General features: G+C 52.9%; 5 protein-coding genes across 5 annotated transcripts; 4 read left to right on the forward strand and 1 right to left on the reverse strand.

Annotated features, from left to right (window-relative positions):
* Positions 1-698: 698 nt before the first annotated feature.
* On the forward strand, positions 699-956 carry AURANDRAFT_32766 (hypothetical protein; the record flags this gene model as incomplete). Its single annotated transcript, XM_009042745.1, has 1 exon — positions 699-956. A coding segment is annotated over one exon (258 nt), but the record flags the coding sequence as incomplete, so codon positions are not given.
* A 2,274-nt stretch (positions 957-3,230) lies between these two features.
* AURANDRAFT_32756 (hypothetical protein) lies at positions 3,231-3,491 on the forward strand (the record flags this gene model as incomplete). The annotated part of the gene is made up of 1 exon (XM_009042746.1): positions 3,231-3,491. A coding segment is annotated over one exon (261 nt), but the record flags the coding sequence as incomplete, so codon positions are not given.
* A 10,292-nt stretch (positions 3,492-13,783) lies between these two features.
* Positions 13,784-14,473, forward strand: AURANDRAFT_67324 (hypothetical protein; the record flags this gene model as incomplete). The annotated part of the gene is made up of 2 exons (XM_009042747.1): positions 13,784-13,819; positions 14,132-14,473. 2 exons carry the CDS (start codon positions 13,784-13,786, stop codon positions 14,471-14,473), a joined length of 378 nt encoding a protein of 125 aa, XP_009040995.1.
* Positions 14,474-14,891: 418 nt separating this feature from the next.
* Positions 14,892-17,130, reverse strand: AURANDRAFT_67325 (hypothetical protein; the record flags this gene model as incomplete). The annotated part of the gene is made up of 8 exons (XM_009042776.1): positions 14,892-14,968; positions 15,030-15,194; positions 15,264-15,450; positions 15,731-15,795; positions 15,997-16,244; positions 16,556-16,629; positions 16,735-16,791; positions 17,029-17,130. 8 exons carry the CDS (start codon positions 17,128-17,130, stop codon positions 14,892-14,894), a joined length of 975 nt encoding a protein of 324 aa, XP_009041024.1.
* A 3,063-nt stretch (positions 17,131-20,193) lies between these two features.
* AURANDRAFT_32795 (hypothetical protein) lies at positions 20,194-20,784 on the forward strand (the record flags this gene model as incomplete). The annotated part of the gene is made up of 1 exon (XM_009042748.1): positions 20,194-20,784. The coding sequence occupies one exon, from the start codon at positions 20,194-20,196 to the stop codon at positions 20,782-20,784; it is 591 nt and encodes a 196-aa protein (XP_009040996.1).
* Positions 20,785-21,848: the final 1,064 nt, after the last annotated feature.

The raw sequence follows: 21,848 nt of genomic DNA on the forward strand, positions 1-21,848 counted from the left end.
AAAGTGGACGCAACGTCATGCTGCACGTGATCGACGACAAATGCGACAGTTGTCTGTTCGAAACTAGGCCTTCTGCGGGAAAAGATCTTGTCATGGCGACGGTTATCGGGTCACGACTTGCAAGTTCCCGCACTGCGCTATCTTTCCGAAATATATCAGACGTGGTTTTAGCCGATGTCAACGTTGCGTTTGATGTCTCCTTGATACGCGTCGACGCTGTGGAAGCTTCCGCTACGCACCTAGTCGACAAGATTCTGCTGTAATAGCCAGTTGACACTGAAAAATGCAGTCCTTTGTCACTCGAGGTAAATGCACTTATGCTGCCCGACGCGCGTGTGTGTCAAGCGTCGAGCAAAGTAGTATGGACTAGAAATGCCTACTTGACACCATTTTCTGCCACTGCGACTGTGAGCCTCTTGTGGGATGGCCTCGACACTGCACTAGTAGAGCTCGATGATCTTTCCACGTTCAACGCTATGAGCCGAGGCTTACTTAAGGCCCTGTCAACTCAACTGTCGAATGCATTCGCATCGTCTGCAATTCATGCTCTAATTCTTTGAGCTGCCGGCCCTCATTTCTGCACCGGAGGCCGCTATGACAAAAAGATGCCAACAATTTCAAAATGGTAGATAAAGGCCCGAGCGATATTTGGCACTGGACATGTCCTAGATTAGATTCGGTGCACAGCAGTGTTGTCGATTTCCGTGCTTCACGGGTCCTCCATAGGCGGCGGGCTGCTTCTGAGCCTCGCGACTGACCATCGCATAGCAACAGAATCAGCTATCTTCAGACTAGGTGTGGCGCCACATGGCCTCAGTCCAATTGTGATGGCCACGAGACTGCTCCCCTCGATCGTTGGTTACAATTTCTCCATGAGGATGTACGCTGAAGACACGTCGTTGTCTGTGCAAATGGCCATCGACTTGGGTCTTGTCAACGAGGTTTTCAATGACTAAAATGTGGCAAGAGACGCCGCTGAGGCACGAAGGCCAGCGCGGTCTTCTAGCCTTTGAAGGTCATTGGTGACTGCGAGATGATGCCCAGGTCATTTCAACCAAGAGACATTACTAAACGTCGAGGCAAGTGCTAGTATCCGTGTAGTTTCCCCCGCGGCGATGCAATATCAACGGAATCATCATAGAATACAAGAGCCCAAACCCGATGTCAGCCACGTGGCCATTTTCGAGGTCTCAGAAAGCCGGTAGTGCGCTGTTTAGACCTAAATGTCAGTAAATGAGATTGAGGTTGCAATCAACTCAGTCGTTTCAAGTGTAGTTGGTGTGACGATTTCACCGGACATCCCTCTCATGGAGGCAGGTGTTGATTCTCTTGGTGCATCGGAATTAGTGTAGCTGGTGGGTAGTGAATTTGGAATGGTATTGCCTGCAACCATGCTATTTGATCACCCGAGCTCTGCTGCGTTATCTGAGTTTATCTCTCAATCTATTAAAAATTCAGAACACATCCAGTGTGCAGTCCCAATGGATGCTACCGCGTATTTACAGACAGACGGATCATGAAACGTAACTGCTTCCGCCTTGCTTGAGGTCAAATTTTCAGAGGTTGATATAACGAGCTCAATTCACTCGATGGTTAAACATATGGTCGGCCAGGAAGCTGGAAGCAACACTCCATTGATGGAAGCAGGTCTAGATTCTTTGGCGTCGTCCGAGCTTGTTGCCGGCTTGAGTTCCTTGTTTAGCACCCACCTCTCTGCGACGTTACTTTTTGATCACCCGAGCGTCACTGCAATTTCATAATTCCTTTTCCAGGACCTCAGCGCAAGCACTGAGTCAGGTGAGCTGGCTCAAAAGGCCGCACCTCGAGTTGTGCAGCCAACAGGGGGCGAAGACTCAGCAAGGCTCAAATCTGGAACCGAGCCACCAGTTCTTGTAGATATGTCAGCAGATATAGCAACTATAACCTACAATAAGCCAGCCATTCAAAATGCGTGGGATCCCGAGGTGTCGCTTTGCATTAGATGTGCCCTTGGACTGGCTGCCGCCGAATCTTCCATTCGTGCTGCGGTCATAACAGGCAAGGGAAATTATTTTTGCACGGCCGCCAAATTTGATGATGTGCTGCGTGTAGAGCACCCAGTAAAGCTTAACTGAATCACGACCGAGGGCTTTTACGTCGTTTTTGACTCATTCGTGACTTTCACCAAGCCTATAATTGCAGCTATTAATGGGCCTGCTTATGGGGGGGGTGTCACCTAGGCGACCCTCTGCGATAAAACTATTGCTCTCGAGAATGCTTTATTTTCTCTGCCCTTTGTACAATGGCATGTTTCACCAGAAGGTTGCTCTACAACGCACCTGGCTTGAGCCGTTGGCGCAGTTGCAGCATCCAAAATGATTGCCGAGCACTGGATCCCGTCATCGTAAGACGCCTGAGATGTCGGGCTAGTGAATGAAGTCGTTGCAGAAAGACTGTTGCTACCTGACGTTGCTCGTAGAAGCATGCAGATCAGCAATCGGAATTTTTCCACCATAGAAGCAAGCGCCGACGCTTCCGAGGAGTACATCTTTGCCAATGCCGTAGAGTGTATTGCACTGGCAGAATCGTGCATGTCTTGATCTTTCCTGACGACCCAAGTACATGCTGGTGGTGGCTCCTTGGATTACAAGAAGCTGTGTCGTTCTATGATAGTTTCTCTTCCTCTCCCTTTGCTCCTAATCTTTGACTGGCATGCTGTAACAAAGCATGAATCTTCATCGCTGTCAGATGTTGTCCGGGAGATCCATTCATGTGTACAACTGGGCACAATCGAAGAGGCCTATCAGCATCAGCTCGCGAGCACCAGCAAACTGGCTAAAATCTCCCCTTCCTTCTCGCTGTTTGGCCATAAGCTCCCTGGTAACATAGCACGAGGCGAGTCGTTGTAGTTTCTCGTTGGGGAGTCTCTTGTAACTTAAACGTCGCCGACTAGGTGGGTCGTGGATTATAATCTCGCCTCTCCTGCGGGCTACGGCAGCTTCTTTTTTGGATCCTTGAAGTTGGAATATTCGACTTGGGGCATGTCACCCTCGCAGAGTCAGGCTATAGATCCATAGCAAGTTTTCCTTCTCGAAGCTTGCTATCCAGTGCTTGCGACCGCAGCGGGTTCGCGAACTCTCCTGCGAAACAGCAACGCTGGTGTTTATATCGGTATATTGGGCTACAGTAACACCGGGCCAAGTATACCCTGGTGAAATGACGTCTCCGGTTCTACCTGCAGTGTTGATGTCTACACTGGAACCGTCACATCGCTGGCCGTTGCGTCTGGTAGGATTTCGTTTACTCTCGGGCTCACCGGTCCATGCTTTCCGATTGATACGGCATGTTCGGCATCTTTGGTTGCTTTACATGTAGCAGTCGGTGCCTTGCGCAGTGCAGAGTGTCCTCTCGCATGTGTTTGCGGCGAAAATCTTCTTGAACAGATGATATTTGCCGCATTCACAATCGCAGGGATGCTTTCTTCGCGCGGTCGCTGCCACACGTTCGATTAGAGCGCTGATGGATATTGTCGCGGCGAGGGCTGGGCAGCCTTCGCGCTCCAACACCTAGATTAAAACATTGTGTCGGTTCCTGGTACTGCAGTATGACAGGATGGCCCTAGTGCAAGCCTCACAGCACCGAATGGCGCATCGCAACAAAAATTACTAGGTGCTGTGAGAGATGTGGGGGGAGGAAATGCAGCCCTGGAAGCTCACGGTACGGGAACAGCTCTTGGTGACCCTATCGAGGCTCCACACTAGATACGTCACTGTTTGCGGCGTACATTAGTCAATTCAGGTTGGTGCTGCGACTGGTGCTCTAAGCCGGAAGGCTCGGGGTAATGAAGAGATCCAATGCACATCACTCAAGGGAAACATGGGCCATCTAGAGACTTGCGCGGCATCGGCAGGTCTGGTGTCGCTGACACTTCTGCCACTTCATAAAGCCATTGGGCCGACCAATGCGCAGCTATGAAAGTCATTTTTGCTTTCGAGGGTGGCCTGGGACAGGCACTGCTCCCACTAGGTTGAATGCGCACCTCATGTCTGTAATTTCATCAGTGACACGATCGTTCCACATGATGAATGAGTAGCTTCCCTGCTTTCGATCTTCAGGCAGACTAAGCTCATTTGGGTACAGCGGAACTATAGCCCATGGGCTGTTTGCTCTGGTCAATACGCCTCACCCTATCGCTGGGTCGGTGAGGCAATGTAATTCGCTGTTTTGAGCAAAAAAACATTCAGGTCATAGACGTGACGTTTGTACGTAGCCGGCCTTCGCGTGTGCGTATGCAGTTATTTTGGTCCTGGCGCTCACTGAAGCTCGAAGGTGTCTCTGTGGCGTTCACTTCTATCACTGCCCCACACCACACACTCACCACGACGGCGTCCTTGGGTTAACTCTGGACTCTTAAACTCGCTATTGGACCGTTAAAACGTAATCTCGACAATCTCTGACACTTGCATAGGGTACGACTCAAGATTGGCATCCGAAGAAGTTGTCGACATAAATGTAGAGGGTATGTCTTTGGCCAGAAACTTCGTATGATTACTTCGTGAGCGGCCAGACAGCTGGTATACTTGTATTCCACAAAGGTGGCGATACTGTCCTTAAGCTGCCACTTTCTGGCGAGACGCTACTACTATCGCCAGAATTCGTTGTCATATTATTGGCAACCACGCTTGATGAAGAGGACGTGGGAATCACAAAAAAAATACTTGCAATTGATTTGTTCTCACGTCAGAATGCAACAAGAGCCTTGATGCATCCCTTTGGCGCGACCGTCAATCATGGGGCCGTACGTTTCCTCGTGGCAGACGTGGCGTCCTGGGATAACACGACGGTGGCGAGCGGGATCCACGTGCAACGAAGCGATTCTTCCTTGGCTCCAATCATTGATGAGAGCACGCCCATGGATCACGACGCTGTTGGTATTATCGCCCTATCTTACTACGCTCCAAATCTAGCCCTGAATGCCTCCAGTGCGGAAGCATTCCACGTCAGTCCTGGCAGATACACAAGGGGGCGCGGGCAGGAAAATATCACATTTGTGAGCGATGATGAAGACACTGTGTCTATGGCATTGTCGAGCGTGAGGAAGCTGCTTCGATAATGTGAATTGACCTTCCCCGAAATTGGCCGCCTCGAGGTCGGCACCGAGAGTGCGGTGGACCGTGGTAAGTCAACCAAGTCGTTTTTGATGTCATTGTTTGAAGCTGACGACCACCACAGTGTTGAAGGGATCGACACATTCAATGCGTGCTATGGTGGGACAAATGCATTATTTAGTACCTCGAATTGGCTCCAGACCAAAGCATGGAATGGCACGTACGGTGTTGTGGTCTGTTCCGACCCAGCGGTCCACCCAGATCCTGCTTACATCTCTGGCATCGGAGCTTCTTCGATATCCCTGGTGGTTGCGTCGCAAGCATCAGTGCTGCTCCAACAAAGGCGCACGACCTTCATCAAGCACTCCTGGGACTTTTATCGACCTGCTGGGTGGCACACGAACGATGCGATTATGGACGTGAACATCGCAACAGGTCAATACGAAGAGGCCATGATGTGGTGCCAGGGCTGATTTAGTGAAACAGTTGGTCGACGGGATCTACTGACAACATTTGATCTCGTCGCATACCACAACAACGCTCCTTATCATTCGAAGAGGAACTTGTGACTCATGTGTGAAGCGATGTATGGTAAACTCACCAAGGTCCAACACGAGAATTCGTTCCAAACGCACGTTGAGGCTGGCATTGCGATAAGCGCCCAAAATGCTACCACATATACGTGTCCAGTCTACGCGAGTCTGCTGTCATTCGCTCTCACGATTGGCTCTGTCCTGGCTAATCAACGCATCCTATGCATGTCGTACGGATCCGGCTGTGCTGCTAGTATGTATGGACTGGACGTTACTGCTGCGCCCGTGTACACCTCAGATGTGCTCGCCAGCTTGCGTGATCGGTAGCAAACACCATTAGAGGACGCCCTACTACTCGTCAACGCTTTTGAGATGACACATTGATGATTCGGATACGAGCCGTCCCATCACGAGTGCTGATAGGATGCAGCCTTTTATCTCAAGGGAGTCAGTGCAATGGGGGTCCGTGCCTACCAAGCCCATTCTACAGTAACGTTGATCAAGGTAGACTCGCTGGATTCTTCGCGTGTTGTCCGCGTCGAGCTAGCCTAGGACTCAGTGAGTGACTCGTTGCTTGAGGAGCTCATCCCAGTCCTGGATCCCGGACGAATCACAGTTTTCGCATTTGCCACAGCTGCTGAGAGTGCTGTCGAAAGCGCCGTGGCAGAGAGAACCCTTCTTAATGAGATCGCGCGACAGAGCCGTCATCTTCCCATCGTCTTCTCGAGTCGCGGGAGCGCAGCAGGGGGGAAATTGTTGATTATTGCGGTTGCAGATCTCGCGATTGCAACGTCTCAGTCCACGTTTGGACTATCTGTCGCGCTTGGTCAACCCCCGGGCATTGCCCCCTTGGGACTCCGCAGGCGGGTCAGATCCCACCTCATTCGGCGATGGGTGCTGCTTCAAGAGAAACTTGATGCAAGCACAGCGCGGAGGAGCGGGTTGATCGAGGTCATTACCTCGAGAGGTGAAGAACATGAGTTTCTTTGCTCTCTAGACCACTGTTTAGCATCGACCGTGGGCTCATAGATGTAGACGATTCTCCCGGGAGTCTCGACAGCTGATACGCCGACGCACAGTACCCAGCAGCTTCAATTCAAATGTCCCCTGGCAGGGGTTGGAGAAATGTGGGTGGACGAGGGCTCTTGCTGTTGGGGGGGGACAGCTGAGTACATTCACAGTCTTCAGCGGGAAGGGATACACGCTGTACTGCTGCAGACAGGTTCCAGGACCCAGAGAGCACGTCTGGGTCCTCACACTGAAGCGATTCCACCGAAGAGGCTGGCGTCTGACCTGCAGGCGTGGTGATTGATTTCGAAAACTCTTACGAAGCTCCAAGCTCCCCTACTTTGCATTTTGCAGAGATATAGCTTGCAAGTGTCCAATTGGATGCTTGATGCCGACTGGAGGACGGGTGAGACTCAAGCTCATGGAGAAACATGTGAAGCTACCGAACACGCTCCGGACTCCGAGCTCACATGTGAAAGTAAGGACTTACTACAGATTGGCGTCATTTCGTCCCTTCATGATGCTGCCTCTACCCAATATTCTCATGCGCTCACTCTTGCTTACACAGTGACCTTGGCACCTCGTATCGGAGCCCGCAACACAACCACGCTGCTACGAACCAGGCCGCAACCGGCGAGTTGCGATATCACTATGAATCAAAACAGTGGGTAGAAGCTTATTTATGATAGGCGTTCTACCCAATAGATTAGGCATGCTCCTGGACGATACCTTGCTGCTGAAAATAGATTCATTTGAGGGCTTTTTTCGGGCAAGCGTGCAACTTGGTTAGAAGAGCACACAACAACACCGTTCTTTGGGCTCTTCATCGGGCAATTCACCCCAGTCTCTATGCCATGCCCGTCGTTTAGAGAACTCTGTCTCACAAACACAGTTTGAGAGTCAGCAGCGGACGAGCCGGCGATGTAAGCCATGGGATATGATCGCATCAGGAAAATGGGACCTTGTCGACAACAGTGAAGCACTTCTGGATTTCCGGCGCAGGTCGACATGTGAACGCTTGCACGTCATACCCTATTTTGTGTTCGTAAATTCGACTCTTGAACTGTCGATGCAATTCTTTGCTTCATACACCCTGAGCTCCGTCAACACTCGCTTCGGCGCAGTGATTCTGCAGATAGGGGCGAGGTCGGTGCAATGTATGATCTTGGTCATGCTATTTGCCGTTGCGAGTGGCCGACGATACTTGAACTTGCTGCTAAGACGCCAAGACTTGAGTTGGAACCACTGATCGGAGCTTGCGACATTCTATTCCTCTCTAACACCTCAACACCTCAAGGCGTCCTCGTGTTGGCGTTGGTTTCTGATACGGTTAAGCTACTTCTCAATCCCGCGTCGCATGCTGAAGTGCTCTTGGCCACAGCGAAGCGAGACGCAGAACTCTAAACACGAGTCCAGCGGGCACGGTTGCGATTGGTGCGTCTAACGATTTCTGTCTCGGCTGTCATGGAGCTCAACGACCCGAGTAGTTTTAACGCATAGCGCCAGAGCATGCTGGACGACTTCATAGTACTCATGAAAACGCTAAATCATCTAGTCTGTTGCAAGCAGGTAAATGCGAACAAATTCTAGGGTGCGGGTGCCCACTTCTGCCCTGGAGCGCGGCATGAAGAATTCGAGCACGGTGTACTATCAATTTTGTCTGCATAAAGTAACACAACCAGGAGCCTTTGAATGCTCGCGGTGCCTACCTTTGCCTCAATCCACGGGAAGCTCATAGGAGGCGGTGTTGCGTTTGCTCTCGCGGCAGATTGGCGCGCCTGCAGTGTGAAAACGACGCTCAATTTTGGTAATTTGCCACGCGGTGTGAATCCTCTTTTCATGCTCAGTCGCGCGTTGTGAATAATGGTGGGACGCTCCACAGCTTTTCAGATCTATTCGGAAGATGGGGTCATCTCAGGTGAGTAAGCAAAGACGCTTGGATTGCTAGACCAAGTGACACCCAGTCATGCTGAATCAAAATTTCTTGCAGCAAGATGGGCGCTAAGCTAAGCATACAGCATATCCTGATAGAACCGCGTGGCGAGGGAGTGCGTGTAAGAAACCGCCCACGGCGCCTTAGAGGTTATACTTTTTGCTGACTCGACTAGAAGCCGAGCAGTATCACTGCGTGGCTTGTCCAAAACTTAAAGAGTATCGCAGTTCCCAAATTCGCGTTCTCTTCTATTTTTTCTACTTGCACCAAAGAGCAACATATTTGATGCGCTGCCGCAGGTCAGTGCCTGTGTTTCAGGAGTGCTCGGGACTCAAGTCGCTGGCGACGCGCCGTTGATGGCGGCGGGTATCGACTCTCTGGGTGCCACAGAGCTGTAGCGAGCACTGAGCGACGAGTTCAGCGCCTAGCTCCCAGCCACGCTCCTCTTCGACCACCCTTCGATCGAGGGGGTTGCATCTTTTGTGAGCCAATCATGTCAAGTACCATCGCCGCACGTGGGTGAAACCGTCTGTTGCCAAGTGGACACGCACCAAGTGCAAGCAACCGTGGTCTCTTGCGTCGCAGAGGTGCTCGGGACTCAAGTCGCTGGCGACGCGCCGTTGATGGCGGCGGGTATCGACTCTCTGGGTGCCACAGAGCTGTAGCGAGCACTGAGCGACGAGTTCAGCGCCTAGCTCCCAGCCACGCTCCTCTTCGACCACCCTTCGATCGAGGGGGTTGCATCTTTTGTGAGCCAATCATGTCAAGTACCATCGCCGCACGTGGGTGAAACCGTCTGTTGCCAAGTGGACACGCACCAAGTGCAAGCAACCGTGGTCTCTTGCGTCGCAGAGGTGCTCGGGACTCAAGTCGCTGGCGACGCGCCGTTGATGGCGGCGGGTATCGACTCTCTGGGTGCCACAGAGCTGTAGCGAGCACTGAGCGACGAGTTCAGCGCCTAGCTCCCAGCCACGCTCCTCTTCGACCACCCTTCGATCGAGGGGGTTGCATCTTCGGTGAGCCAAGTAGTTTTAGAATCATCGCCGCACGCGGTCGAGACTGAGTTGATCGTTTAATCCCCAGAGTAGGCAAAGTATTCGTAGGCCCCAAGAACTGACCTTCAGGTGTCGTCAGGTTCACTAGTCCAACAAACTCTACTTGAATCAACAAGAAACAGCTCTCTAGATGCTGGCACTTCTCAAGCGCGCAGTGTCTCCATCAGTGCGTTGTCATTTCAACTAAATGGTGGCATCGCGAGGTTAGTTTCAATGCGTTCCCTTTTGTTTCGAGCCCTGGCAACGCCTTCAGACATCCCCCCACTGCGATGGGCCGCCGTTTCTGGAGACACCGCAGCAGGCTACGGATCCTTCCTTCTTGATCTTCATTTGGAATATCAGATGTTTGGCATTTCCCCGAATCAAGCATGAACCATGGACCGTCATTTTATCATGCTCCTCGTAGGGGCAGATTCTGCGTTGAAATCATGCAAGGAAGCATCGCGCAGGCATGAGCGAGACGTTGGTGTTTTCGTAGGAATCCTTGGAAAACCTATTGAAGAGGCCGCTGCCGGCCTTCCTTCCAGAGCAGGTATCCAATAAACTTCCTTTGCCAGTGGCCAAACGTCATTTATTCTCGGGCTCACAGGCCCTTCTCTTTCTCTTGATACCGCGTGCTCTTCGCAACTCGTTGCTATTCACCTCGCATCTACCGCTCTGACGTGTCATGAATGCCCAGACGCCATCGCTTCGGGCGTTGGGTTGCTCGGGCCTATTTTCACGGGTGCCTTTGCCTCTCAGGGCATGCTGTCTGGGCGGGGTTGATGCCACACCTTTGATGTCAGAGGAGACGGGTACTGTCGCGGGGAGGGCTCCGTGTCCATCTTGTTGTCCGTGGGTGAACTTGCTCAATTTGAGGTCGACGCGACACGGGTGCAAAACGACGGACGGAGCGCAAGTTTGACCGCTCCTAATGGATCTGCGCAGCGGCGTCTTATTGCCGGTGTTCAAGACTCGCTTGTCACTAAAATCAAGGGCAGTCCCAGTGCCCTCGAGGCGCATGGCACGGGAACCGCGCTTGGAGATCCCGTAGAGGTTGGCGCAGCTACGAGCGCGCTCTGTGAGACGGGAATCGAGGTTTCTTGCACCTCGCTGAAAGCCAACATGGGACATCTGGAGGCCGTCGCGGGCGGGGCTGGGGCGGCGGCCCTGCTTTGTTTGTCGTTGTCATTTCGAAGTGTCGCTGCCAACGCCCAGACGCGGAATCTGAATCCGCACCTCGTCAATGTTGTCTGAAGTGCGCCCTTTCAGATCCCACTCTGCGATTTAGCGCCTCTGTCGTGAGCACCCCTGGGTCGACTCAGCTCATTCGGGGCAACGGGGACGATTGCTCATGGGGCTTTTGCAGCTCGTTACCTTGCGATTTTGTTTACATATATGACGACGTCTTTGTATCGGTCGTAATGAGCGTCTCAAAAGCGATCAGAGGCAACGTGTATTATAAATCGAGGTGTCTTGCTTGACTCAGAGGGCGCATCAAATACGCCACCGCTCGAACTGCAGCGAGGTCCTTGCGTTTCCTTAACCGGTACCTGCACAAGCGAGCGTCGCTGAATCGATGCGACGTTGCGCTTTTGAGGCTGCAATACATTGCTGAGTTTCGCGGCTGATGCTCGGCCGTGGCTGTTTGCCAGAGCTCAATTACAAGTGAATTGGTGTACAGAGAGAAAAACCGAGGTTTGTGCTTTCTTCCTCCCGGATGGCACTGGAGTCTCCTAATATGAAAGACTCGAGAGAACAGTGGCATCTGGGGTTCCTACTTTTGAACTCTATGGGGAACAGCATTTTCTTCTTGCGTCTAGCAGCCCGTAAGTCTCTTCCATGTGTGGCGATCCAAAACGGTGCGTTTAGTGATCTGGAGCACACACCACCCATCCTCGGGCTGGTGCGAGCCGAAGAACTCGACCAGTCCGGCTTCTGTTCCTCCACGGCATGGACACGTACGCGGAATTTCAAGCGGGTTCCATGAATCACCAGGGGTGGCTTCCAAGCCAAACAATCGAGTGGATGACAGTGAGCGCTCCGAACCAGGGTGCTGACTTTTCATCTGGAGCCGGTGGGGCGTTCTTGCGCAAGCGGTTCGGGTACGACCCGCGGAAGTCGCGGTCGTGGCGCCTGATTACGCAGTATTCCCTGACAAGCGCGAGCCAAGCCGAGATGTTTGCGTGAATCCGCAGAGCGACAGATCTCAACAACGACAGCTTCGGGCTGCGGGAGGATTGGATGGCATCTGTCGAGCAGATAACACGGGCCGAGAGGGAACAGGCTCCGATTCACGGTTTGGCAGGTATCAGTGAGGGCGGCACCGCAGCGTCGATTCTCGTCAATCATAATGCCACTGCTTTTGGGCCAGGATTCTAGGGATGATTGCTGATCAGCATCTGCGCGCTGACGTCGCCCGCTCATAGTCACCTGTACGAGGACGGAGCAGGCAACACGCCGTCCCTGCACTTGGTCGGCGATTGCGACACCAACGATATTCAGCAAATGGTCGGACGGACTGCGGGGCTCTTTGGGTCTAGCTCTGGGATTTGCGTGTTCCGCGGAGGGCACAAATTGCCCAACATGAGCCCGCGGTTGGTCGATGCGTTGGAAGCACTCCACTTCATTACAAGCGGCAGGCCCGTCGCTCATGCGAGTGACCCTGTTCGATTGAAACACAAATGCTTCTACTAGAAGTACGATCATGAGTATATTCCTTGTCAGGCACTCAAGGATGCCAGGTCCAGTGAAATTTGTTCCCATAACATGGATGCTCATTCGCGCACTACGCATGCGTATTGGCAAGACGGGCACGTTCTGCGTTTGGAGTGTGGGCGCCTATAGACAATTACTCTTCTCCTGGCAAGTATGCTTCACTCCGTCGCGTGCTACGCTCTCGTTCTCTCGGAGACTGACGATGGCGCGCAGAATTTGACGATGCGATCAGCTAGGTGCAGTCTCGCTCCCGGTCTGGAAAGATACATCACGACTCCAATCCTCGCACTCCTTGGCAAAGAATTGGTGAATATTGCCGAAGTCGCGGACTGGTGCATTGCTACGAGAGGACGTCAACCAAGAGAGTGCGTGATGACTTGTGCATGGAATGAGAGTGTGCTTGTCTTTGACAGGAGAGATGCTTTTGTAAAATTGAGAGGCTGCACGTTGACACTGTAGCGCATCAAGGTCCTTGGTATTTGAAACACGCTAGCCTCGATGCGCAAAAAGCTTGCGTTGCTCGCGGCTCAAGAAAGGTGAGGGAGCGATGCAAGATGGGCCGGGGTCGTTGCGTCGACTTCGCGTCTCATTGTGCTTCGTGGTAGCACAGGTCGGCCTTTGTGAGGTGCGAAATCGACCGAGGCGTTCATGTCGCCGTCAGTGCCGAGACTCAAAGAATCTTTGTGCTGTTGGAGTTCAGACTGGGTGACTATGATTCGGCCTGCCGTCCAGTGCAGTCAGCTTTAGGAGCAGGTGATGCGATATTCAGCTGGTGTCGTTGTTGACTTTAGTATGCGCAGCTCGGGAGAGCTTTCCCCGCCTCTCATTGCAGCCCCGATAATACTAGTGACTGAAAAAGCGTCTCATGCGTGCCTTGGCTAACAGATTGTTCGAGACTACACGCTCATCGTCAATCGGGGCCAGGAATCGTCTTCGGTTGGTCAAGGGAATGACTTGACTCTCTGAACTGCAGTCTCGTGTTTTAAGTGTCTGGCAGCAACCTGGGCCAACATTGTTCCTACCGCCCAGCTCCAGGTCTCTTTGCGTGCCACTAGACAGATATAAGTCTCAAGTGTCCACCTCGCTGTCGTTGCTGGCCACGGCACAGCTTACGTGTGCTTGACTCGATTGGAGCCAGCGGAGGTGAGTTCCTTGACTGCGATTCTGGGCGCCGCCCGCAAAAGCGGAATAAACATCGACGTACTCGCATCTTGCTACGAGGACAATCACATTCCCGACACTTGGCTACTAGGCAACGAAACGCTGGTTGGTAAAACAATGGTGGCTGCGGGGCTCTTGACGTTCGATACAATGTCATCTCTCCGAGGCATTTCGATCATGGCGGTCGCCGATGTCGAGGCCCTGTACAGACCAGTTGAATCTTTGACGCGAGCCGACAGCCTCGAAGCCGCTTGAGTGAAGCTCATCGACGATATCAAGCAGGAGAATCAACAAAAGGCGACAGACCCGATGAACCAGGATTTGCTCCTGCTTCCGGCTGCACAAGTGCGCCGTGTGTTGAGCAGTGCAGCGCGATCCATGTTCGGTAGTATGAAACTTCTTTTTGACACTGACACTAAGCTCGCTACCCTCGCGTGGAGTGACACTTACACAGCATTGCTCGAGCTCGATGACCCTTCCACGTTCAACGCCATGACCTTGAGCTTGCTGGAGAATCTTGGATGATGTCTGGCAGCTGCGTTCACCTTCACAAAGATGTGAGCTCTGGTGCTACAAGCCACCGGCCCTCATTTCTGCACCGGAGGACGCTACGACAAAAAAGCATCGTCACTGCCGCCTTGGTGGATCAAAGCGCAGGGCATCTACGGCAGCGGGTATCTCCTCGACCGAATACAGAGCGCATCAATCTTGTCAATCTCCGTGCTCCAGGGATCGTCCATCGGTGGCGGATTGCTGTTGGGCCTGGCCACGGACCATCGTATCGCCACGCGCTCCGCAACTTTCCGGCTGGGCGTCGCGCCGTATGGCCTCAGCCCGGTAGTAATGGCAACAGCTGTACTCCCCAAACTTGTCGGGCACAATGTTGCAACGCGAATGTACGTGGAAGACTTGTCCTTAGACGCCCAGGACGCCATGGCATCTGGAATCGTGAGCGGTCTATCGCAGAGTACTCATCACGCAAGGATGCGGGCCTCTTGATCTCTCTCTACCGGCGTTTTGGTGGGCAACGTCGCAGCGGGTGTAGATCAATGCTACACAGCGCGCTCCTTTATCCAGGAGACTTTGCTAAATGTCGAGGCAAGTGGAAGCGCCACCGAGGAACTGCAGCGACAGGAACATCGCCCCAATGCTGTCACCAGGGACGTTAAAAATAAGCCTACCTCGGTAAAAGACGAGCTAATATCTTCAGCGTATTCAGAATCCAGTTGTCCAACGGAAGAACCCAGAGGCACACTAGCTTCCGCACCCTTGGTTAGTAGCATCATCACCTCGGTGGTTGCTTCGTCCTAGGGGACCACTGTGTCCAGCGATGTCCCGCTCATGGATGTGGGGATCGATTCGCTCGCAGCATCAGAACTTGTAGAACAGCTAAGCAGTGAGTTCAATGTAGACCTGCCTACAACATTGCTGTTTGATCACCCGAGCGTAGCTTCGATCTCGTCTTTCCTAGCGTCGTTCCAAGCACCGTGAAACCTAGATCTAGAAGCAAGTGCAGGGGAAATATAGCGGGCCATTGCGCCACGAAATTATACACCTAATGTATCATTGCACGAGGTTTCCACGGTCATATCATCCATCGTTAAGTAGAGTGTTGGCAATGACGTGACCTGAGACACACCTCTCATGGACGCAGGTGTCGATTCGCTGGCAGCGTCAGAACTCGTAGAACAGCTAAGCAGTGAGTTCAATGTAGACCTGCCTACAACATTGCTGTTTGATCACCCGAGCGTGGCTTCGATCTCGTCTTTCCTAGCGTCGTTCCAAGCACCGTGAAACCTAGATCTAGAAGCAAGTGCAGGGGAAATATAGCGGGCCATTGCGCCACGAAATTCTACGCCTAATGTATCATTGCACGAGGTTTCCACGGTCATATCATCCATCGTTAAGTAGAGTGTTGGTAATGATGTGACATAAGACACGCCTCTCATGGACGCAGGTGTCGATTCGCTGGCAGCCTCGGAGCTCGTGCAGCATCTGGGCGGTGAGTTTCAGGTGGAAGTTTCTGCAACGTTGCTCTTCGATCACCCGAGTGTTGCGTCCATTTCATCGCACATTGCATAGCTGGTGTTTGCAGATGTAGGGAGCCATGTGTGTTCGTCTGGGGTTGTGGTCACCCAGCCGACGTGTGCTCGATGAACAGTCTCAGAAGTTGATAACTCACCACTTGTCCTGCGAGAGACGGGCGCGAACGGGCTCATCGTGGTCCTTACGCTGAATCGACCCTAAGTTTTTAACGGTGCTTTTGGGATGGAAATGGTCTTGGCAGAAAGACTCAATGCAGTGGCCAAGGAGGCGAAAACCTGCGCCTGCATCGTCACTGGCCGAGGTCGCGTATACCATGTGTCAGAGCACCGGAACAACCGAGAGTTTGATCCAGTGAAACGGCGACATTCTTTTACACAGAACTACTTGCAACATTACTTCAACGCATTCATTAACCTCTCAAAGCCAGTCGTCGCAGCGCTAAATGGAAGCGCCTACGGAGGGGCGGCTACGAGCACCAGCCACTGCGATCACGTCATCGCAGTCAAAGAAGCTGAGCTCTCCTTTCCATTCAAAAGATGGGGCGTCGTTGCCGAGGGAAATTCGACGGTGCATCTCGCGCGGCTCTCGGGTCAAGCTCGTGCGGCTCGGATGTTGCGTGGCTGGATACCGCAGGCTGTTGAAGCGCAGGGCATCGGCCTCATCGATCGATACACAGCTGAAGTCTCGGGGAGCTCTAATTATCTTGACGCTGCGCTGGCGCTGGCTACAAGTTGGGCCACAGACGGTCAAACACGCACACCGAGAACGATAGGCGACTCCTCCGAGACATCAGAAGACTACAGGTGTACAAATGGATGCGAAGAAGATGCCCTTGGTTTGTCGTTTACCAGCAAGCCGTATCTCGCATCACAAGTGGACTTCTTTGGGGCGTGAATGGGAGCAGACTTGCCGTACTGGAGAGCGCTTGCTCACACATCGGTCCTATTCTCTCTGCTGGTAGAGTACCCAGCAACTGTCCCTCACTGCGAGGAAAGCAGGCGCTGGAATCAATTGCATGCCAGCTCGAAGTCTGACAACAACTGAGGAGACGTCATCGTAGCTGTCTCAGCACTTAGCAATGGACCAAAGAAGTCAGAGATGGGCGTGACCTCGACGACGTTTCAAAAGATAATCCCGGTTGAGCAATCGTTGTAGTCACTCGCGTCGGCGGTCTTCAATTTACCGGGCGGGCTTCTCAAACGCGCGTCTTTTACTAATGCCATCTGTCGTGGATTAAATTTGGGCGGATCAGTCCCTTTGTAAAGATGGGCCTAAACAACATACGACTCTGCAAATTATGGTAACCTCTTCTGCGGTCCGCTTAGTCTGGAAGCTCGCATCTGGGGTATGTCTATGTGAGAAGTCCAAGCAGTTGACCCCCAGCAGCTTTTGCTCCTCGAGATAGGGTATGCTGCCTTCTTCCACACGACGTCATGTGACTCCTGAACCACGCGAACAGAGTTGGTGAACGCTCACGTCGGCGTTTATGTCGGCGTATCGGGCAATACTTTTTTTACGCCTGGTGTTGCCTCTCGAAGAACGACCCATCTAAGCATGTACGCGGCTAGTGGATGTTCGATATCGATTCTTTCCGGTCGCCTCTCATTCATGCTGGGCCTGACGGGTCCAAATTTTCCCGTCGATACGGCCTGCTCCTCGACTCTAGCGGCGCTTCACTGCGCAGCCTCGGCAATGAAGCTCGACGAGTGTTCTCGGGCGTCTGTGTGCGGGCTGGGAATTCTCGAAGTCATGGGGAGTGTCGGTACGGCTACTGCGGGCATGACATCGCCCTTTGGTTGATGTCATACCTTTGACAGACGTGCCGACGGATTTGCCCGAGCTGAGGGGGCTGGTGGATTTATTCTGAACTAGGCTGGCTGCGTAAGTCGGGTTATAGGCTCTGCTGTGCAGCAAGACGGTCCGAGCGCGAGCCTGACTGCCCCGAACGGGTCGTCGCAACGCCGACTCCTTTATTCGGCGAGGGATGACAATTCTGTGGAGAGAACGCTCGAGGCACATGGCACCGGAACAGCGCTCGGGGATCCCATCGAGGTGTGGTTCTCTTGTTATCAAAGGAAGTTCAAAGGACCTTTGCTTAGGTCGGTGCTGCCATCGGGGCATTGTGCGTGAATTCAGGGCTAGTACAATGCACCTCATTAAAGTCAAACATGGGACACCTCGAGGCGTCCGCGGCTGCTGCGGGCCTTGTTTCGCTTGTGTTCACACCACTTGAAGTGTCGTTAGTATCCGCAAATTCGTAGCTCAGTCGGCCAGTCCAAATGAGAAACGAGTCGGCAAACTTCGATCATAGGTTAAATACGCATCTTTCCCAACTCGTATCATCGTGATTTGAGCTACGCGTCGAGTTTATCGCACGAGCGACTGATGGGGGAGCTTCCACGGGTCGCTTGAGCTCCTTCGGCTACAGCGGGGCAATTGCGCACGGGGCGTTTGCGACTTCGACGTCCTCGAGGTTGGTCTTGGAGAAGTTTGATGCGGCTTCTCTCTATCGTGCTTAGTCGCAGCCTGTCTATAACAAGCGGCCGCAAAATCGATGGACTGCACGAGAGGACCCCGGCGCGTCCCAAATATCAGATTTCCTGGCCACAAACGACTCCCTGTTGCCCTCGACGCAAGCCGATCTCGTGGATCACGTAGTTGGAGGAAGCATCCTACTTCCGGGTGTCGGCTACATTGAGTTAGCCTTGGGCTCTCTTGAGTCATAAGAGGCACTCGTCGGAGTGTAATTTCTACGGCCATGCATACTACCAAAGCCTGGCCTGGACCGATGCATCTTGAGATGTACGAGCCAAATTTCTGGAGCGTTTGCGATTGATAGCGCAATGACAGAAGACAACTTGACGTTTTTCAATCACTGCGTGGGAAATTATGACGACCATAGTGCAAGAAAGACCAACCATCTTGCGCAAGCAGTTCACGATTGCCATTTAACTAACACCTTGCAGTAAGCAAGTGAAAATTTTTGAGGATCACAATGACCTACCAGATCCAATGCCACTTTTCTTGACGGTTGGCGTTCTCCATTGACCTCAGACGTCCGCGGAACTTTAAATGCGATAGCACGGTTACCTTTGAAGCCAAGGTCGCTACCAAGCGTGGGCCGACTCAGCATGTGCGCTTTCATGCCACGAGGACTTGCATGTCGAGTTACGAGTCACAATTCACTAACTTTGCAACCGAGATAGTGTTTGGCTGGGCATGAAATCTGTGTTTAAACCCAATCCTACAAACCTATGAATCCAATCGCCACCTGTTCGCAAAGTAAGCGTGGCCACGATTTTCGGGGGCAACAGATCGTACGTGCACCTCTGGTGATCAACTTCGTTTCAGGGAGAAGCTGCACAAGGCTCTCTGTATTTCGCGTGTGAGAGCTTCAACATATGACCACTGCGTCTGATGAAATCATATAAAGGTCAAAATTGTGTGCGGGTGCGGGGTTGCAAGATAGGATGAATCTCCGGTAATCATCAAAAGCAAACAATTCGGATATCAATATGTTTTAAGAATACCTTTCTCGAGCATCGGCTTCATCCTGGGCACCTGTCCAAACCAAAGCAGCCGCCTCAACAAGCTCGGAAGTGGGGACTCTGAGCGCCCAGAGGGCCACGCTTTGGATAGAACTCCGAAATAAATCATTCTGTCCAAGCCAGCTAATCTGTTCATTCCCGAGTTCGGGAGCCCCGATTTAGAGTAACTTTGGACGGCTCACCTCGCAGGAGAGTCGCCGACTTGCGTTGGCCACAGCTTCTCTGGCCAGCCCCAGCCACATGCTCTCCAGGAGGCAACCTGTCTGTCTCTCAGCACAAGGAATCGCGCAGGCGGATAGCCTCACCCCGTTTGATGGGCTCCATGATGAGCTGGTTGGCATCGCAACCCAACTTACTGGCACCGCCATCCCCCTCGATGCCCCTCTCATGTCAGCTGGGCTCGACTCCATCGGAGCCACGGAGCTCTCGGCGCGACTCAACGAGCGCCTCAAAACGGAGCTACCGCCGACGCTCCTGTTCGACCACCCATCGCTACGTTTCATTGCCGGTTCCTTGCCGATCGAAAGCGGAGATTCGAGTGCACCAGAAACTGCATGAAGCGTGATGCGCCGTTAGGCCGCGTCCAAAGAGTCAAAGGCCTCCCGAGGCACTTCTTTTGTGGCTACAACCATCTCTGCATCGCTCATCGATGTGCTCGGCACAGCCATCGCCACGGACGTACCATTGATGGCTGCTGGACTGGACTCGGTCGCAGCGACGGAGTTTGCAGACGTTCTGGCAGAATGATTCACTATGGAATTGCCGTAGACGCTTCTATTCGATCACCCGACGATTGAATCAGTGGCCGGGCTCATCGCAGATACAGCCGACGGAGAAGGAGTGTAGCTTGCCGCTGACGCCTCCTAGACCATGGTGTAGGATCGGGCTGAAGCAGCGCCTCCAGAAGCACAGAGTATCGAGGTGTGGCTGTCGGGCTCATTCTCATTCATATTCGCAGGCTTTGCTTCGACGAAGACTGGACTAGAATACCTCGTGACGCTTGGTTAAGCGACCAACTCTTGTGTGCCGGTCTCTCGCTGGTAGAGCGACGCCTCTTATGTATCAGCAGCGTACGGGTCTTTCACCATTTTTTTGTCAGATGCGAGCGCGTTTGGAATCTCGAGGATGGAATCGCAAGGCATGAATCCTCAGATGATGGTGGTTCTCGAAACAACGACTGCCACGCTTTGTTCGTTGAGCTGCCGCGCATCACTCGTAAATATGCCAGTTGGCTTCTTCCTCGGCGTTGGCGGTGCTTTTTCAACCGAGAGTGCTGGCAAGGGTGCTCGTAATACACAAGCACCTTCGGTATATTCGGGAACCTCTGGAGCTCTCTCCGTGGCATCTGGTCGCGTGTCTTTCACGCTCGGGCTGACAGGTCCTTGCTTGACGCTAGACACAGCGTGTTCGTCGTCGCTCGTCGCTGTTCATCTGGCAGCATCAGCTCTCAAGCTGATCGAATGTCCCGAAGCAGCGGCGACGGGTGTCGGTATGCTGACGCAGAAAGTGTCGATGGCTTTCTCAGCGGCAGGCATGCTCTCCGCTTTCGGACGCTGCCACACGTTCGATCGTCGCGGAGACGGATACTGCCGCGGCGAGGGCTGCGGAGCGATTTTGCTGTCCTCTGGAGTGTCTGCCAAAGTTGATGTCATAGGGACGGCCGTGCAGCAGGACGGTCCTAGCGCGAGCTTGACCGCGCCCAACGGATCATCCTAAAGGCGACTGATCTCAACCGTGCAAGACCTTGATACCACTGCATGAGCACTTGAGGCGCACGGCACGGGAACGGCGCTCGGAGACCCGATCGAAGTATTGATTTGTGTGATCAAGTAGTATTTCACTGATTTGTTTCCCTTAGGTGGGGTCGGCTAGTGGAGCCTTGCGCGCGAGCTCAGAGTCAATGCATTGCGCCTCTCTGAAGTCGAACATGGGTCACTTGGAGCCATCGGCGGCTTCAGCGGGATTGGCTTCTCTTATACTCGCGCCTCTCAGTATGTGTGTTGTTACCATGAACACGCAGCTTAGGCTGTCCATCCATGGTTGGCCTAAACCAGCTAAATCCCAGACGCACCAGGCTGAATACACATCTGTTTGCAATTGTGCCGTCGTGATTTGCTATGCCTGCGGAGGTGGTAGCCAAAGATAATAGCTGGCGATCATCCATGGGTCGACTGAATTCGTTCGGGTTCAGCGGGACCATCGCGCACGGGGCATTTACATCTTGGGGGTGCATCAGAGGGTTGATTTTAGGGGGAAAGTCTTACTATCGTTCGTCATCCTCAGCGACTCACTCGCCTGCCACACGTCCATCACTGACTTTTGAGGCTCTCTCATATTTGCGAACGGAGTTGCAGTAGAGCGGTCAAGTTTCAACCTGGACAAAACCCCGTCGTACGAATGTTCGGCCTCATATAAGAGTGTTTATCGTGGGAGAGCCACATGGTGAGTTGCTAGTACTAGATCTGAAGCAGGAACCAAGACTTGAAATAATCATTAGTGCACACCAAGTCATGCTGTTATGTACTGATGTCCTTGATGAAATAAAATTCTGCGCAGATACCACAAACATCTTAGTTGGAGTCGGCGAGTCGGGTGCATAGCTGGTAGCTGGTGTCGAGGCACAATTGACGACTGGCTCGAGCGCCTCCCGTTGCAGGTTTGCACTTATGCACGCTAAGTTACGGCGCCCTTCCTGTACAAATATCTTCAGCGGGACGGCGGAGGAGGTGGCAAAGACAGTTCGTTCATGTTTCACGCAGTGTGTCTAAGATGATGAGTCT

The sequence above is a fragment of the Aureococcus anophagefferens genome (genome assembly GCF_000186865.1).
Source record: "Aureococcus anophagefferens unplaced genomic scaffold AURANscaffold_37, whole genome shotgun sequence".
Classification (NCBI taxonomy): domain Eukaryota; class Pelagophyceae; order Pelagomonadales; family Pelagomonadaceae; genus Aureococcus; species Aureococcus anophagefferens.